This window comes from Ranitomeya imitator, chromosome 5, assembly GCF_032444005.1.
Source record: "Ranitomeya imitator isolate aRanImi1 chromosome 5, aRanImi1.pri, whole genome shotgun sequence".
NCBI classification, from domain to species: Eukaryota; Metazoa; Chordata; class Amphibia; order Anura; family Dendrobatidae; genus Ranitomeya; species Ranitomeya imitator.
In genome coordinates, this window is record NC_091286.1 from 711429948 (window position 1) to 711449966 (window position 20019).

Here is a 20019-nt window from a genome sequence, read left to right on the forward strand (position 1 = left end):
ACGCTGGGTTATGTGCGCCATTCTTTCTGTGTTCACTGTGATTGATAGGCTGCTGTGCACACACACAGCAGCCCTGCCCCGCCTCAGGCTCAAGTTAATTGTGCACCTGTGTCTCAGCCTGTCTCACCCTTCATCTTTGGTGCGGGTTTGGCAGTGTGGAAGCCAGATCTGAAATGTCCACACTGGACCTGATCGGCCTTTACCTGCGCTTGCCTTTCCTGGCACCAAGGGAGTGATTCTGAAAATGCTCCAGGTACAGTTCGCATTTAATGTGGTCCTTTTTTTTTTTTTTTTTTATACATTCAGGAAGCCATAATGGCACAACGTAAATAAAATACGAAGATTAGGACTGCCCCATTATGAGATTGCCGTGAAGTGGCGGGGTAGCTCAAAGAATTGATCAATTGTTTGCTAAATGTCTCATATTTGAAATACAGTTAGAATTTATGTGCAATTGCACTTCAGTTATTGCGTTCTGACCATAAGCAGTGCTGGCTTCTTCCCCTTTTTTTTTGCAGATATAATATTGCCTCACTGCTGTCCCAGGCCGTACATACTTGTGTCTGTAATTATCGTTAGTGTAATTATTGTTATTGGGGTAACATGATTTTGCCTGTGTGTTTATGTGCACTGATGATCATGGAAGAACAGCACGTCTGCTATATGACGTGGTCTGGAAGTCCCGGGGTCTCCTTTGTGCTACCCCTGATGATTGAGTACTTCTCAAACACAATTACTGGGGAAGTTGGAACTATTGGAGGATTCCAGATTCTGCATCTTCTGTTTCCCGGTGATCGGGGGATTTCCCGTAATGTGCATTGAATTCCTTGACATTTCTTCTACATTCTCCATCCTAGATCAGAGGTGGGACATGGATGGGCCTTTACGTTTAAAGTTGTGATTTAAAAAAATAATGAAATCTGTCTTTTATTTCTAACAGAAAATGCAAGTGATCGTCCTGGAGAAAATGTGTTATCTCTAGAGTGTAAAGTAAAAGAAGAAGTTATCATGTGTCAGTCTTCAAGAGAAAACCTCATTACCCTTAATGTACATCGAGAACATCTTGTTAAATATAAGAGAAGTCACACAAGAGAGAAGCCGTATTCATGTTCCGAATGTGGGAAATATTTTTCTGACAAACGTCTTCTTGTTAGTCATCAGGGAATTCATACAAGACCATTTCCATGTTCGAAATGTGGGAAATCTTTCATTCTAAAATCATATCTTGTTAAACATGAGAAAATTCACACAGGAGAGAAGCCGTATTCCTGTTCAGAATGTGGGAAACATTTTTTACGAAAATCAAATCTTAATAAGCATAAGCGTGTTCACATTAAAGATAAATCAAATCTGGTTTTACATGAGAAAAGACACAAAATTAAGATGCCATTATTATGTTCAGAATGTGGGAAATATTTTTCTGACAAACTTCTTCTTGTTAGACATCAGAAAATTCATACAAGAGAAAGGCCATTTTCATGTTCAGAATGTGGAAAGTGTTTTACTAAAAAATCCCATCTTGTTACACATAACAGAATTCACACAGGAGAGAAGCCATATTCATGTTCAGTATGTCAGAAACGTTTTACACAAATATCAAATCTTATTAAGCATGAGAAAATTCATACAGGAGAGAAGCCGTATTCATGTTCAGAATGTGGGGAATGTTTTGTAAGCAAACAAAATCTGGTTTTACATGAGAAAAGACACAAAATTAAGATGCCGTATTTATGTTCAGAATGTGGGAAATATTTTTCTGACAAACGTCTTCTTGTTATTCATCAGATAATTCATAGAAAAGAAAGGCCATTTTCATGTTCGAAATGTGGGAAATCTTTTATTCTAAAATCATATCTTGTTAAACATGAGAGAATTCACACAGGAGAGAAGCCGTATTCCTGTTCAGAATGTGGGAAACATTTTTTACGTAAATCAACTCTTAATAAGCATAAGAGGGTTCACATGAAAGATAAACCAAATCTGGTTTTACATGAGAAAAGACACAAAATTGAGATGCCGTTATTATGTACAGAATGTGGGAAATATTTTTCTGACGAACTTTTTCTTGTTAAACATCAGAGAATTCATACAAGAGAAAGGCCATTTTCATGTTCAGAATGTGGAAAGTGTTTTACTCAAAAATCCTATCTTGTTACACATAACAGAATTCACACAGGAGAGAAGCCGTATTCATGTTCAGTATGTCAGAAAAGTTTTACACAAATATCAAATCTTATTAAGCATGAGAAAATTCATACAGGAGAGAAGCCGTATTCATGTTCAGAATGTGGGAAATGTTTTAAAGAAAAATCACATATTATTGCTCATATGATAATTCACACAGGAGAGAAGCCGTATTCATGTTCAAAGTGTCAAAAAGTTTTTAGCTGTAAATCAAATCTTACCGCACATGAGAGAATTCACACAGGAAATGCGTATACATGTTCAGAATGTGGAAAAATCTTTATAAGTAAATTCAATCTTATGACTCATGTGAAAATGCACACAGAAGAAAAGCCTTATTCATGCTTAGAATGTGGAAAATGTTTTAATACTGAAGCCCTGCTAAGTGATCATCAAAAAGATCACACTGGAGAGAATCCAGTTACATGTAGCGAATGTGGGATCTGTTTTATATATGAATCAAGTCTTCTCAGACATAAGAAAACTCATGTTCAGAGTGTGGAAAATGTTTGTTTAAAAGAATCCTTTCAGATGAAACATCAGAGAAGTTACACAGTAGAGAAGCCGTACTCATGCTCAGAATGTGGAAAATGCTTTATTAGCAAAGACAAACTTCATAGTCATCAGAGAAGTCGCGCACAGGGGGGGAGCTGTTTAATATGAAACATTTTTACATATATTCATAACATTTTTTCAAGCTTTACAAAGAGTTTATACATTTTTTTTTATTTTCTATTAAAAACGTTGTGTAGAAGAGTATCCACCTAAAGTTTAGGGGATCATCAATATTTTTTCTGGCAAAACTGAGATGAGCCTTTCTGTTCTTATTGCTCAGCAGTGGTTTTCATCTTGGAACTTTTGCCTGCAGTAATTTGGATGTTGTTGTGGGGGTCTTTTGTGGTCTCTTGGATGAGTCGTTGCTGCGCTCTTAGGGTAATTTTGGTTGGCCTTCCACTCCTGGGAAGGTTCAGCACAGTTTCATGTATTTGCTATTTGTGGATAATGGCTGTTACTGTGTTTCGTTGGAGTCCCAAAACTTTAGAAGTAGCTTTATAGCCTTTTCCAGGTTGATAGAACTCAATTAATTTGTTTCTCACTTGTTCCAGAATTTCTTTGGATCATGGCATAATGTGTAGCTTTTGAGGATCTTGTAGTCTCCTTCACTTTTTCAGGCAGATCCTATTTAGGTGATTTATTGAAAACCGGTGTGGCAGTAATCAGGCCTAGGGGTGGCTAGGGAATGTGTGCTTAGCTTCCCAAAGATGTGATAAACCACAGGTAATTTATGTTTTAAGGGGAGAGGGCAATCACTTTTCACACAGGACCCTGCAGGTTTGGGTTTCTTTTTCCCTTTATTATAATGATCTTTTAAAAACTGCATTTTGGGGTTATATTTGTCTAATATTTACATTTGTCTGGTGATCTCAAACATTTAAGTGTGACAAACATGCAAAAGAATATGAAATCCGGAAGGGGGCTAAAACTTTTTCACACCACTGTATGCTCACCTCCCGCGTTGATGACATTTCAGCGGTGTCTACGCTCTCTCCTGGGCTCAGGTGAGGTTGTTACGTCACATGAGTTCTGCGCCCAATCAGCGCCGACTTCACTGTCCCCGCCTTCGGACATAAGTAAATAACAGGAAGTGATCGGCCGGCCGCAGCTCTCACTTCCTGTTGATTTAATGAGTCTCTAATAGAGGATGCCCCCTCGGTAATATGCCGTCCCCCAGTATGTATCGGGAACAGTTTAGAACAGCTTGGCTTTCCATCAAAGGTTTCTCAAGTCTGCAGGCACTAAATGTAACGTGTCAATTTCCACAGAAGACACAGAAAATCAATGACATCTGGACTATGAATTCCCTTATTAATTGTAACACCAATTATGTTGTATACTGTACAAAGCAATTAATGCAACCTTAAATATGTGGGATGTACGAGCCGAAAACTGAAAAAAGAATATTGGAATATCTACAAACGTTACCAGCACGCTGTTTTGGGAGTTGAGTTCCATATAGTTTTGGATATCTGACTGTGGAACTTCCCATCTGAGGGAAAAAAAGAAAAAAAAAATCTACAAACGTTACCAGTAACAACAGGACACATTCAGGGGTAACCAGACATTTTCTGGAGACACATAATGGGAACATCCAAAGTCTCACATTCTTTGGAATTGAGTTAATCGTCCAGGTAGAGGAGGAGACTGGTGGAAACACTGTTACTGAGGAAGACGTCCGGGATTAGGATGGACGCGAAGCGACCCATAGGAATGACTTATAGAAATGATACTATGTGTAATTACTGACATGTAGTATTGATATTGTTCTCTGATTAGAAGTTGGTCCATATTCCATATAGCGCTGTATTAATTGCATTTTTTTACATTTATTCCTATAATTTCTATGTCCACTTGGTTTTCCGTGGTTCTCATGATTGGTGGTTGGTTGATTTAAATGATATATCCCATAATTCCCTGATATTCTCTGTGACTAAAGGAGGTCCACCAGAAACACATCAGGGTGAACCTTCCCACTCACCATCATGGATATTAGAACAATATTGTAATCATTATGGAATAAAGCATTGAAGACTTTCTCCATGTCTGCTGCAATCTGTCTTCTTTCTTTGTAATAAGCTGAGTGTCCGTCCTCCTGACGGCTCCGAGATTAGTTTCCCCAGGGCTCGTTCAGACGAGCACTCTATAGGTACATGTGCTGTTCCTGTGCATCATGAAGAGCCGGTGTGCCGGTGGCAGATTCTCCACATGAACCAATGGTTTGAGAGAAAAACATTGTAACGGGTATTATACGGGTCAGATGTCTGGACCAGTCATGTGTGTATGTATTGTTGGAAATCTGGTTCCATTGTGTTTGTGTCCTCTATCTCTGTTTCTCTTACAGCCGCTATTCCCTAGTGGTGGAGGAGCGGGTCCTTTCTCTCACAGCCGCTATTCCCTAGTGGTGGAGGAGCGGGTCCTTTCTCTCACAGCCTCTATTCCCTAGTGGTGGAGGAGCGGGTCCTTTCTCTCACAGCCTCTATTCCCTAGTGGTGGAGGAGCGGGTCCTTTCTCTCACAGCCTCTATTCCCTAGTGGTGGAGGAGCCGGTCCTTTCTCTCACAGCCTCTATTCCCTAGTGGTGGAGGAGCGGGTCCTTTCTCTCACAGTCTCTATTCCCTAGTGGTGGAGGAGCGGGTCCTTTCTCTCACAGTCTCTATTCCCTAGTGGTGGAGGTGCGGGTCCTTTCTCTCACACTCTCTATTCCCTAGTGGTGGAGGAGAGAGTCCTTTCTCTCACAGTCTCTATTCCCTAGTGGTGGAGGAGCGGGTCCTTTCTCTCACACTATTCCCTAGTGGTGGAGGAGCGGGTCCTTTCACAGTCGCTATTCCCTAGTGGTAGAGGAGCCGGTCCTTTCACAGTCTCTATTCCCTAGTGGTGGAGGAGCGAGTCCTTTCTCTCACAGTCTCTATTCCCTAGTGGTGGAGGAGCGAGTCCTTTCTCTCACAGTCTCTATTCCCTAGTGGTGGAGGAGCGGGTCCTTTCTCTCACAGCCTCTATTCCCTAGTGGTGGAGGAGCGGGTCCTTTCTCTCACACGCTCTATAACCTAGTGGCGGAGGAGCGGGTCCTTTCTCTCACACTCTATTCCCTAGTGGCGGAGGAGCGGGTCCTTTCTCTCACACTCTCTATTCCCTAGTGGCGGAGGAGCGGGTCCTTTCTCTCACACTCTCTATTCCCTAGTGGCGGAGGAGCGGGTCCTTTCTCTCACAGCCTCTATTCTCTAGTGGCGGAGGAGCGGGTCCTTTCTCTCACAGCCTCTATTCTCTAGTGGCGGAGGAGCGGGTCCTTTCTCTCACAGCCTCTATTCCCTAGTGGCGGAGGAGCGGGTCCTTTCACATTCTCTATTCCCTAGTGGCGGAGGAGCGGGTCCTTCCTCTCACAGTCTCTGTTCCCTAATGGCGGAGGAGCGGGTCCTTTCTCTCACAGTCTCTGTTCCCTAGTGGCGGAGGAGCGGGTCCTTTCTCTCACAGCCTCTGTTCCCTAGTGGCGGAGGAGCGGGTCCTTTCTCTCACAGCCTCTGTTCCCTAGTGGCGGAGGAGCGGGTCCTTTCTCTCACAGCCTCTGTTCCCTAGTGGCGGAGGAGCGGGTCCTTTCTCTCACAGTCTCTGTTCCCTAGTGGCGGAGGAGCGGGTCCTTTCTCTCACAGCCTCTGTTCCCTAGTGGCGGAGGAGCGGGTCCTTTCTCTCACAGCCTCTGTTCCCTAGTGGCGGAGGAGCGGGTCCTTTCTCTCACAGTCTCTGTTCCCTAGTGGCGGAGGAGCGGGTCCTTTCTCTCACAGTCTCTATTCCCTAGTGGTGGAGGAGCGGGTCCTTTCTCTCACAGTCTCTATTCCCTAGTGGTGGAGGAGCGGGTCCTTTCTCTCACACTCTCTATTCCCTAGTGGTGGAGGAGCCGGTCCTTTCTCACAGCCTCTATTCCCTAGTGGTGGAGGAGCGGGTCCTTTCTTTCACAGCCGCTATTCCTGCTCGTTGGGTGTTCAGGGTTTAAGGGTTGAAATGTTTACATGATATTATACTTCCTTAACCTATGGTTATATATCCTCATCACTAAACGTAAGTGATGATCTTTGTGTGACTTTTTTGTATGTATGTTCTGTCTTACTCTTAGTGGAGGAATGGGGCTCTGTTATTTTAGTTGAACTTATTAAAAGTTACATTTTAATAGCACATCTATCTGGCTTTTTTCACATATTTTTTGGTTAGTAAACTAACTAGTAATCTTATCTAATTTTTATGATTCGCATGGCCGTTTCTTTGAATATAGGCATTAACCCGGACACCTGGGTTGCAGAGGCCAAGTAAGTTTTTTTCTGACAAGGACGTCACACAACCCACATATAGCCCTTCATATAATAATGCATTTACAGGTCCTTCTCAAAAAATTAGCATATAGTGTTAAATGTCATTATTTACCATAATGTAATGATTACAATTAAACTTTCATATATTATAGATTCATTATCCACCAACTGAAATTTGTCAGGTCTTTTATTGTTTTAATACTGATGATTTTGGCATACAACTCCTGATAACCCAAAAAAACCTGTCTCAATAAATTAGCATATCAAGAAAAGGTTCTCTAAACGACCTATTACCCTAATCTTCTGAATCAACTAATTAACTCTAAACACATGCAAAAGATACCTGAGGCTTTTATAAACTCCCTGCCTGGTTCATTACTCAAAACCCCCATCATGGGTAAGACTAGCGACCTGACAGATGTCAAGAAGGCCATCATTGACACCCTCAAGCAAGAAGGTAAGACCCAGAAAGAAATTTCTCAACAAATAGGCTGTTCCCAGAGTGCTGTATCAAGGCACCTCAATGGTAAGTCTGTTGGAAGGAAACAATGTGGCAGAAAACGCTGTACAACGAGAAGAGGAGACCGGACCCTGAGGAAGATTGTGGAGAAGGACCGATTCCAGACCTTGGGGAACCTGAGCAAGCAGTGGACCGAGTCTGGTGTGGAAACATCCAGAGCCACCGTGCACAGGTGTGTGCAGGAAATGGGCTACAGGTGCCGCATTCCCCAGGTAAAGCCACTTTTGAACCATAAACAGCGGCAGAGGCGCCTGACCTGGGCTACAGAGAAGCAGCACTGGACTGTTGCTAAGTGGTCCCAAGTACTTTTTTCTGATGAAAGCAAATTTTGCATGTCATTCGGAAATCAAGGTGCCAGAGACTGGAGGAAGACTGGGGAGAAGGAAATGCCAAAATGCCTGAAGTCCAGTGTCAAGTACCCACAGTCAGTGATGGTGTGGGGTGCCATGTCAGCTGCTGGTGTTGGTCCACTGTGTTTCATCAAGGGCAGGGTCAATGCAGCTAGCTATCAGGAGATTTTGGAGCACTTCATGCTTCCATCGGCTGAAATGCTTTATGGAGATGAAGATTTCATATTTCAGCACGACCTGGCACCTGCTCACAGTGCCAAAACCACTGGTAAATGGTTTACTGACCATGGTATTACTGTGCTCAATTGGCCTGCCAACTCTCCTGACCTGAACCCCATAGAGAATCTGTGGGATATTGTGAAGAGAAAGTTGAGAGACGCAAGACCCAACACTCTGGATGAGCTTAAGGCCGCTATTGAAGCATCCTGGGCCTCCATAACATCTCAGCAGTGTCACAGGCTGATTGCCTCCATGCCACGCCGCATTGAAGCAGTCATTTCTGCCAAAGGATTCCCGACCAAGTATTGAGTGCATAACTGAACATTATTATTTGTTGGTTTTTTTGTTATTAAAAAACACTTTTATTTGATTGGATGGGTGAAATATGCTAATTTATTGAGACAGGTTTTTTGGGTTATCAGGAGTTGTATGCCAAAATCATCAGTATTAAAACAATAAAAGACCTGACAAATTTCAGTTGGTGGATAATGAATCTATAATATATTAAAGTTTAATTGTAATCATTGTTCTGTCCTCACTAGCTGAGGCAGGCTCATACGTAGCTATACAGTCAGCTAAACCGCTATACCGGGGTCCAATAAGGAGACTGTGGTTGAGTCTGTGCTTTATTAAACGTAGTGGTATATTGATGCGGTGAAACTGTGAACAATGATATAAATAGAATCAGTGCATGGTATAGAACAGATACATACTACCCATGAGGTACATTATGCATAACATTTAGGAAGCTAGTAACTGAACTGGGAGTACAACTGGCTAGGCTAGGCTAATATGGAGCAGAAATATCTATAGGAAGCATAAAGACATACCGGCAATGCAATCGCAAGGGGGATGAAGTGAAGAGTCTTTCCTTGAAGGCAAACTGAAGAAAGTGAAAGGAAAAATGGAGGGAAATGGAGGCTGAGCTACCATAATGCATTGCAAAGGAGGAGGAGAATCAGACATGGATAATACAAAAACAAGATTGAACTGCCAACATAACTCTGACCGCTAGAGGGAGCCAAAGCATCACAGATGAATAAAGGCATGAATATATCAATACTGTATACTGAAGAAACTGCAATTATGCAAGCAAATAATCAGGGTAACAATATTAGATGGCGGAGACAGAACACTCCCCGTCTGGCATCAACGGATGTCACTACTCCTTTCTTCCGAAGGCAACAATTTGACCAGTTCAGATACTGGTCTGGAAAATGTCTTAGGTTCATTCCCTTTGGTCATCCTTAGCTCAACTTTGCGGACGTTGCCGTCCTTGCTCGGGAACGTTGCGGTAACTAGACCAAGTGGCCACTGCTTCCGGTGAATCTGACAGTCTTTCACAAGAACAAGGTCACCTATGTTCAGATTAGGTTTAGTAGATTGCCACTTCGTACGTGGCTGCAGGGTAGACAAATATTGTTTGCGCCACCTGTCCCAGAAAGTATTTGCAAGACTTTGTACCTGTCTCCATTGGAGCTTGTAGAGGTCCTTCGCGTCGAATCCTCCTGGATGGGCACTGGACAGTCCTGTTTTCTGGGTAAGTAAAGTAGCTGGAGTCAATAACAAGAGCTCCTCAGGGTCGTTAGGAACTGGAACCAGAGGTCTTGCATTGATTATAGCTGCAGCTTCAGCCATGAAAGTGATTAGGCTTTCGTAGGTGAGCCTCGCTGCTCCTTTACATTTTTCCATGTCACGAGTTCTGGTGGTCCTGAATGAGCGAGCTATATGAGTCAGGCAGGTAATGGCTCGAGTAAGTGACTTCCAACTTGAGAATCTGTCGAACCTGCAAGATCCAAGCTGGATAACAGAGGTCATTGTATGTAGTGTAGACACCTGGGGGCGGATTTCAGCATCTGAGTACTGTCCTACTAGTTCAAAGGTGTCTGGAAAACATTCCTCAATGTACAATAGTTTTGGTCCAGAGAGCCACGTTGTGCTTCCTAGTCGACTTGCGTCAACTGCTCTAGTTGCATGATCTGCGGGATTCTGGTCTGTGGGTATGTAATGCCACTGCTGTGGGTGAACTGATCTCCTGATTCGTAGCACTCTGTTATTGACATAAACGTAGAATCGCCTGATTTCGTTGTGGATATATCCCAGGACTACTTTGCTGTCTGAGTAGAACTTGGCCTGTGTCAGGTCGATATCCATTTCGGATGCGATGAACTCCGCTAACTCAACGGCTAAGACTGCGGCACAAAGCTCTAACCTGGGTATAGTGTGCTCTGGTTGTGGTGCGAGTTTGGCCTTTCCCATGACGAAACCAATGTGGCACTGACATTTAGAGTCTACAGTTTTGAGGTAGGCAACAGCGGCAATTGCTTTGACAGAAGCATCTGCAAATACGTACAGTCTTTGGCTCTGTATCTCAGTAGATGGCACAGGGGTGTATGGTCTTGGCACATGCAAGTTGGAGAGTGCCGCTAACGAGTTCTTCCACTCTTCCCACTGGATCCTCTTATCAGGTGGCAGAGGTGCATCCCAGTCAGATGTTTCCCTAGTTAAGTCTCAGTAGGGCCTTGCCTTGTATAGTAACAGGAGCTGCGAAACCCAAGGGATCGTACAGACTGTTGATGGTAGACAGGACGCCTCTACGTGTGAAAGGCCTTTCTTCCTGGCTGACCTGAAAGGTGAAAGTGTCTGATTGTAGATTCCAGAGAAGCCCGAGGCTGCGTTGCATTGGTGCGGGGTCTGACCCCAGGTCCAGGTCTCTGAGACCATTACATAGGTCCTGAGATGGGAACGCTTGCATGAGTTCTTGGCTGTTTGAGGCTATTTTATGAAGCCTAAGGTTTGAGCAGGCAAGCATGTCCTGGGCTCTCCTGAGAAGACTGATGGCAGTCTCATTTGAAGGCATGGCTTTTAGACAGTCGTCGACATAAAAGTCCTTTTCTATGAATTGTCTGACATCTGCTCCGTATTCTGGTTCTCCTTCCTGAGCTGACCTTTTGAGTCCGTAAATGGCGACTGCAGGTGAAGGACTGTTGCCAAAGATGTGCACTCTCATGCGATACTCCGTGACTTCTTTAGTAGGATCATTGTCTCTGTACCAGAAGAATCTTAGGAAGTTCCTGTCTCTCTCTCTCACAAGGAAACAATGGAACATTTGCTGGATGTCAGCGATGAAGGCAATGGAATCCTTACGGAAGCGCATAAGTACACTCAGTAGTTTGTTATTATTTATTATTATTATTATTATTATACATTTTTATAGCGCCATTTATTCCATGGCGCTTTACATGTGAATACGGGGCAAATATAGACAAATACATTAAACATGAGCAGATAACAAGGCACACGAGTACATAAGGAGGGAGGACCCTGCCCGCGAGGGCTCACAGTCTGCAGGGGGTGGGTGAGGATACACTAGGAGAGGGAAGAGCTGGCTGTACGGCTGTTCAGTAGGTTGAGGATCACTGCAGGCTGTAGGCTTGTCGGAAGAGATGAGTCTTCAGGTTCTTTTTGAAGGTTTCTATGGTAGGCGCAAGTCTGATGTGTTGGGGTAGAGAGTTCCAGAGTATGGGGGAAGCACGGGAGAAGTCTTGGATGCGGTTATGGGAAGAAGAGATGAGAGGGGAGTAGAGAAGGAGGTCTTGGGAGGATCGGAGGTCGCGTGTAGGTAGGTACCGGGAGACCATGTCACAGATGTATGGAGGAGACAGGTTGTGGATGGCTTTGTATGTCAGTGTGAGGGTTTTGAACTGGAGTCTCTGGGCGATAGGAAGCCAGTGAAGGGCTTGACACAGGGGAGAGGCTGGGGAATAGCGGGGGGACAGGTGGATTAGTCGGGCAGCAGAGTGTAGGATGGATTGGAGTGGTGCCAGAGTGCTAGAGGGGAGTCCAGAGAGTAGGAGGTTGCAGTAGTCGAGGCGGGAGATGATAAGGGCATGCACTAGCGTTTTTGCAGTGTTGCGGTCAAGGAAAGCACGGATCCGGGAAATATTTTTGAGTTTGAGACGACAGGAGGAGGCAAGGGCTTGGATATGTGGCTTGAAAGAGAGGGCAGAGTCGAGGATCACCCCGAGGCACCGGGCGTGTGGGACTGGGGATAGTGAGCAGCCATTGACATTGATGGATAGGTCTGGTGGAGGGGTAGAGTGAGATGGGGGAAAGATGATGAATTCTGTTTATTGAGGTCTTGTCCTGTCAGCAGAACGTCATTCAGGGAGACATCATTAAATTTAGCACTGGAATCAAACACGACTCTGATCTGGCCTGGTTTCTTAGGGTGGTATACTCCGAACATGGGTAGGAACCAGCATTCTTCAGAGTCTTTGAGAGTGGGAGCTAGTTCTGCGTGACAGTTTTCAAAAATCTTTGACATGAAGGAGAAAAAGTGATCTTTCATCTCTGGTTTATTTTACAGATTACGAATGAGAGAGGAGAAACGTTGTAATGCCTGATTTCTGTTGTTCGGTAGACGTGGTCTGTAGGTTTTGAAGGGAAGAGGTGCGACCCAGCTGTTGGTCTCATCTTTAACGAGTCCCTTGTCCATTACCTCTAAGAACAACTTGTCCTCTACCGACATTGCCACTTGGTTGTCCTGCTTAGTTCTCTGGAAGACTGTGCCCCCTAACTGATCCTCATAGCTTCCTGACACTATACTGCTGTCGTGAGTAAAGTCTATTAAATGATCAGGTAGTTGGATGCTGTGTGGCAGTTCCCTGACATGGAACTCATTGTTACAAGGTTGAAACAGAGATCGACGTCCTTTCTCCAATGTATTTGTCAGCATGCTTGTCACAGAAGATGGGGCGTGCATGCGTCCCAAGCATACGTTGCCAATTATGACCCATCCTAGGTCTAGCCTTTGGGCATAGGGAGCATTGTGAAGTCCATTGAGATGACGTCTCACTTTATGAACCTGCAGGATATCTCTCCCCAACAGCAGAATTATCTGGGCCTGATGGTCGAGTTCCGGTATGAGGTGTGCTATTTGTTTTAAGTGAGCGTGATGGATTGCTACATCTGGCGTAGGGATTTCAGATCTGTTGTCTGGGATCTGGTTACATTCGATGATCGTAGGTAGCGGTAGGCAGAATTGTCCGTCTAAAGACTCGATCTGGTAGTCAGTAGCTTTCCTGCCTGCTGTTGTCACAGTACCTGCACACGTCTTTAAGGAGTAGGGAGTGCTTGGCCCTTTGATGTTGAATAGGTCAAAGAACGTTGATCTAGTCAAGGGTCGATTACTTTGATCATCCAAGATAGCATACAGTCTTACAGCTTTGTCTCTATGGCCCTTCGGGTATACTTTGACGAGGCATATTTTTGAACAGGACCTACTGTCTATTGTCCCTTTGCAGACCTCGGTGCATTGTGAAGTGATCTCTGGCGTAGCTGTATCAGTGTTCCTTTCCTCCCCGCCATGCTCACTGTCAGCTGGCGTGTTTTGTGTACTCCATGGAGCTGGGCCAGGGTGTAGAGCGGTGTTATGATCTGTGGTGCCACATTCTGTGCATTTTACACTGACCATGCAATCCTTGGCGAGATGAGTTGTGGACGAGCAGCACTTGTAGCAGATACCGTTTTCTTTCAGGAAGCTTCTGCGATCTGGCATAGATTTTCCTCTGAAGGCTCTGCATTTCAGGAGAGGATGAGGCTTCTGATGAAGTGGGCACTGCTTGTCAGGGTCCTGCACCTTTGTCTCTGATTGGGAGCAGCCAGCAGACCTGTAATTAGAACCTGAAGAAGAAACATAAGTCTTGTGTACTGCCACAGATGTTCTGCGTGGATTTGCAGGTGGTGATGGTGTGGCATATGGTATTGCAAAGTCAAAGCTGGGATCGTTTCTAATTCTCGCTTGTTGGTGTATGAAGTCTACAAAAACAGAGAAGGGAGGGAATGGAACGCTGTGTTTGTATTTGTACGTGGAACCATGTGTGAGCCACCTCTCCTGTAGATTGTAGGGCAACTTCTGGACTATAGGGTTAACACCTCTGGCTGTGTCGAGAAATGCAAGTCCCTGTAGGTCGTCCTCGTATTTGGCAACTTGGACTTCCTTTAGCAAGTCGCTTAGCTCTCTAAGTTTCTGGAGACCTTTGTTAGATATTTTAGGAAAGTCATCGATTCTTTTGAACAAGGCTCTTTCTATTACTTCTGCTGAGCCGTAACACTCATACAGCCTCTTCCAGATCTCTTTGAGGCCAGTCTCAGGGCGGTTTATATTAATGTCTCTGATCCTTACTGCGTGTTTGACTGACTCTTCTCCCAGGTATTTGACTAACAGGTCTATCTCTTCCCTGTGTTGCAGCCCCAAGTCTCTAATGACATTTTGGAAGGAAGCTTTCCAAGCTCTGTAACCTTCAGCTCGGTCAGTGAATTTCATGAGTCCCTTGGCAACCAGTTCACGTCGTGTGAAGAACTTGGCAAATTCTGTCGTGAACCGGTTGTCAGCAGAGTATACTGGTGATGGGTCGCCCTGATAGTGATGTGAGGTGCGTTCGTACCTGTTAGTGTCCTCATGGTGGCGCCAGCCGGTGTCGTATTGCTTCGGCCTGATGTACGGTGCGTCAGCAGGGTGATCCACGTTGGTTACCTGATGAGGGGCAAGGTAGTCATTAGTAGAGTTGTTTTGCCTCACATTTTCGAGTTTGTTTCTGTCCTGAGCCTCGTGACGACTCTCGCTCACTTCGCTGGAGGTGTCGTATTCTGGTTTTGGTACTGGTTCAGGGTTATAGTTTGGATCAGGAAGGTCATTAACATACTGAGATGTGCATTGTGGTGAGTCTTGCAGTGGGAACTCCAGACTCGACATACTGCTTTGGCTATGCAGCTTTGGATTTTGCGCGGCTTCTAGCGATTCTGCTTTGGCGAGGGCTGCGGCAGCTTCCCTTTTTGCTGCTAGGCTTTCTAAGGCGGCATCCACACGTGCCTTCTCTAACTGCGTTCTTCTCTCTTGCTCGTCTCTCTCTAAGCGCGACCTTCTCTCTTGCTCGTCTCTCTCTAAGCGCGACCTTCTCTCTTGCTCGTCTCTCTCTAAGCGCGACCTCTCTTGCTCGTCTCTCTCTAAGAGTGACCTTCTCTCTTCGTCATCTAGGCGTGTTTTTTCTAATTTAAGTTGCATCTCTTGGTCAGCAAAGCTCGCTCGTATTTTGGCGGCTTCAGCATTTGCGCGGGCAAAGGCGACCGCGCTGCTGATGGATGTTGTCTTTGAGGAGACGGAAGTAACAGATCTTGTCCTATGTGATTTGTGAGACATGGTGTCTTGGGAAAGTGCTTGGCTGTGCAGAGATTGCTGCAGCTGTATTCAGTCTCTGTGTAGCCGGTGACTTGAATCCCACTAGTTGGATGGCTGCCGTTTCACTGTTCTATCCTCACTAGCTGAGGCAGGCTCATACGTAGCTATACAGTCAGCTAAACCGCTATACCGGGGTCCAATAAGGAGACTGTGGTTGAGTCTGTGCTTTATTAAACGTAGTGGTATATTGATGCGGTGAAACTGTGAACAATGATATAAATAGAATCAGTGCATGGTATAGAACAGATACATACTACCCATGAGGTACATTATGCATAACATTTAGGAAGCTAGTAACTGAACTGGGAGTACAACTGGCTAGGCTAGGCTAATATGGAGCAGAAATATCTATAGGAAGCATAAAGACATACCGGCAATGCAATCGCAAGGGGGATGAAGTGAAGCGTCTTTCCTTGAAGGCAAACTGAAGAAAGTGAAAGGAAAAATGGAGGGAAATGGAGGCTGAGCTACCATAATGCATTGCAAAGGAGGAGGAGAATCAGACATGGATAATACAAAAACAAGATTGAACTGCCAATATAACTCTGACCGCTAGAGGGAGCCAAAGCATCACAGATGAATAAAGGCATGAATATATCAATACTGTATACTGAGGAAACTGCAATTATGCAAGCAAATAATCAGGGTAACAATATTAGATGGCGGAGACAGAACAATCATTACATTATGGTAAATAATGAAATTTAACACTATATGCTAATTTTTTGAGAAGGACCTGTAAATAACTAAAGTCTAAAAAAATTCAAATTTCTAGTTGGTGGGAAGTACAAAGTTTGGAAAGTTATATAAAAGCAGGTATAGTCCCTCGACATTTGAGAATCTCTTTACAACCGGGCTTCAGATATAGAAGCTATACACTTAGTGAACAGTGGGAACATGAGGCTACCGCCAGCTCCTTGAGATTTATGAACCTTCTCCTAGAGGAAGAGAACAAACTCTTTATCTTCTTTGAATGATAATCTCAAGGAGCAAATAGAAATCACCAAAAATTCTCTACAGAGGCAGATTTTTCTGGGAAATAAACCGCACTCCAAAACTCTGTTGAATGATATCAGTTCCATCTTAAGGGACGCAAACACCGTAATTTAGTAAGAGATTTACAAGAGTTCAAAGAAAAAGCTTACCAACTTCCCACCAACAGAAATCTTTCAAGAAATTTAGAAGCTGACACCTCTTCTACTGATACTGACCTACCTGATTCTGACACATTCCCCAAAACCTCTAGAGGTAGACAACGGGGTCGTGGTAACCAGAGGGCACGTCCTACGATAGTCCTGCGAGTACGTTATTTTACACCAGGAATATTATCTGAGAAACGGACCCGGTCTCAACAATTAACATCTTCACATTCGGCCCCGGTGATTAACCTTTCATCAAGAGCCCTTAGTGGTCTGGAGATCCGAGTTTTGAATCGAGGCCTCAATTTTGTGCCTACTTCTGATTTCAAGATTTTTAATTTCAAAGTTTGATTTAAACAATTTGAACTTAATACATTGTTTTTGCAAAGGAAATTAAATGTATGTTATTCCCTCGCAGGGGAATTTAAATAAGTTGTATCAATAACAATAACAGTGTAATTATCATCAAGAGGGACCAGACAAAGACAAAGGGAAAGTAAACAAAGGGAAGAAGACAGACAAGAATTCCACAGCATATTATTATGATGAATTATCCTTAAGAGATATATTACTCAACCATAAAATATATATAATAAAAAGAAAAAAAAGGGGGTGGATTAAGGAGAGAGGCGCAACGCTCGGTCTAATTGAATATTTGGCTCCAGTTCAATCCAAGGACTCCAAAGTTTGAAGAATAAATCCCAAGTATCACCGCTTGTTGCTTCAATACGTTCAGATAGAATGAATAATATTATGCTTTCTTTAACAACTGATACACAGTACAGACCAAAAGTTTGGACACACCTTCTCATTTAAAGATTTTTCAGTATTTTCATGACTATGAAAATTGTACATTCACACTGAAGGCATCAAAACAATGAATTAACACATGTGTCATTATGTACTTAACAAAAAAGTGTGAAACAACTGAAAATATGTCTTATATTCCATGTTCTTCACAGTAGCCACCTTTTGCTTTGATGACTGATTTGCGCACTCTTGGCATTCTCTTGATGAGCTTCAAGAGGTAGTCACTGGGAATGGTTTTTACTTCACAGGTGTGCCCTGTCAGGTTTAATAAGTGGGATTTCTTGCCTTTAAAGGGGGTTGGGACCATCGGGTGTGTTGAGCAGAAGTCTGGTGGATACACAGCTGATAGTCCTACTGAATAGACTATTAGAATTTATATTATGGCAAGAAAAAAGCAGCTAAGTAAAGAAAAACGAGTGGCCATCATTACTTTAAGAAATGAAGGTCAGTCAGTCTGAAAAATTGGGAAAACTTTGAAAGTGTCCAAGTGTAGTGGCAAAAACCATCAAGTGCTACAAAGAAACTGGCTCACATGAGGACCGCCCCAGGAAAGGAAGACCAAGAGTCACCTCTGCTACTGAGGATAAGTTTATCCAAGTCACCAGCCTCAGAAATCGCAGGTTAACAGCAGCTCAGATTAGAGACCAGGTCAATGCCACACAGAGTTTTAGCAGCAGACACATCTCTACAACAACTGTTAAGAGGAGACTTTGTGCAGCAGGCCTTCATGGTAAAATAGCTGCTAGGAAACCACTGCTAAGGACAGGCAACAAGCAGAAGAGACTTGTTTGGGATAAAGAACACAAGGAATGGACATTAGACCAGTGGAAATCTGTGCTTTGGTCTGATGAGTCCAAATTTGAGATCTTTGGTTCCAACCACCGTGTCTTTGTGCGACGCAGAAAACGTGAACGGATGGACTCTACATGCCTGGTTCCCACTGTAAAGCATGGAGGAGATGGTGTGGGGGGGCTTTGCTGGTGACACTGGTGGGGATTTATTCAAAATTGAAGGTATACTGAACCAGCATGGCTACCACAGCATCTTTGTTATGGTCTGGTGATTAAGGAGCGACATGTGACTAGCTCTGAGCAGGTGGGAACTATACTGACCGCAGTCCCTAAGCTCAACACAACACTAGAAGTAGCCGTGGAATGCTTCTAACTCTGCCTAGGCATCTCGTCACAGCCTAAGAGCTAACTACCCCTAAAGATAGAAGCAGGAAAGCTATCTTGCCTCAGAGAAAATCCCCAAAGGATAGATAGCCCCCCACATGTAATGACTGTGAGAGGAGAAGGAAATGACATACGTAGTAAGAAACAAGATTTAGCACAGGAGGCCACTTCTAGCTAGAAAGGAAAGTACAGGAAAGAGCACTGTGCGGTCAGTAATAAAACCTAGAAAAAGTCCACCGCAGAGAAATGCAAAAAAAACTCCACACCTAACTAAAGGTGTGGAGGACAAACACTGCTGCCCAGAGCTTCCAGCTAAGCTGAATAGATCAATACTGAAAAACTGGACAAGAGCAAAAAACAAGACAGTAATGAACAACAAAGTCCACAAAAGTGAACTGCAAAGGACAAGCAAGGACTTAGCTTTGCAGAACTGGTCAGAGTGTCAGGAAAATCCAAAGAGCAATGACTCCAGGCTGGAACAATTGACAACTGGCATTGAATGAGGGCTAAGGCCAGACTAATATAGCCGAGCCCATAAGATGATCAGTGAAAACAGCTGCAGAAGCTAAATCCAAGAAGCAGCCATACCACTCAAAACCACAGGAGGGAGCCCAAGAGCAGAACTCACAAAAATACTACTTACAACCACCGGAGGGAGCCCAAGAGCGGAATTCACAACAGTAACCCCCCCCCCCATGAGGAGGGGTCACCGAACCCTCACCAGAGCCCCCAGGCTAATCAGGACAAGCCAAATGAAAAGCACGAACCAAATCGGCGGCATGAACATCGGAGGCAACAACCCAAGAATTATCCTCCTGGCCATAACCCTTCCACTTGACAAGATACTGAAGCTTCCGCCTAGAAAAACGAGAATCCAAAATTTTCTCAACCACATATTCCAACTCCCCCTCAACCAACACCGGGGCAGGAGGATCAACAGATGGAACAACGGGCACCACATATCTCCGCAACAAAGATCTATGGAAAACATTGTGGATGGCAAAAGAAGCTGGAAGGGCCAAACGAAAAGACACAGGATTGATAATCTCAGAAATCTTATAAGGACCAATAAACCGAGGCTTGAACTTAGGGGAAGAAACCTTCATAGGGACATGACGAGAGGACAACCAGACCAAATCCCCCACACGAAGCCGAGGACCAACACACCGATGGCGGTTAGCAAAATGCTGAGCCCTTTCCTGGGACAATGTCAAATTGTCCACCACATGAGCCCAAATCCGCTGCAACCTGTCCACCACAGAATCCACACCAGGACAATCAGAAGGCTCAACCTGCCCTGAAGAAAAACGAGGATGGAAACCAAAATTACAAAAGAAAGGCGAAACCAAAGTAGCCGAACTAGCCCGATTATTATGGGCAAACTCGGCCAACGGCAAAAAAGTCACCTAATCATCCTGATCAGCAGACACAAAGCATCTCAAATAGGTTTCCAAGGTTTGATTAGTTTGCTCAGTTTTGCCATTTGTCTGAGGATGGAACGCCGAAGAAAAAGACAAATCAATACCC

The 20019-nt window shown here is 44.1% G+C and overlaps 1 protein-coding gene across 1 annotated transcript in view; it reads left to right on the plus strand.

Moving 5' to 3' along the window:
- Nucleotides 1-4778, plus strand: part of LOC138638917 (zinc finger protein 420-like) — a 116534-nt gene extending 111756 nt beyond the window's left edge. Inside the window, exon 7 of the mRNA XM_069728665.1 lies at nucleotides 941-4778. Within this exon, the coding sequence (XP_069584766.1) occupies nucleotides 941-2847 (1907 nt within the window). The 3' untranslated portion in view covers nucleotides 2848-4778. The remainder of the gene's footprint in view (nucleotides 1-940) is intronic.
- The last annotated feature ends 15241 nt before the right edge of the window (nucleotides 4779-20019 follow it).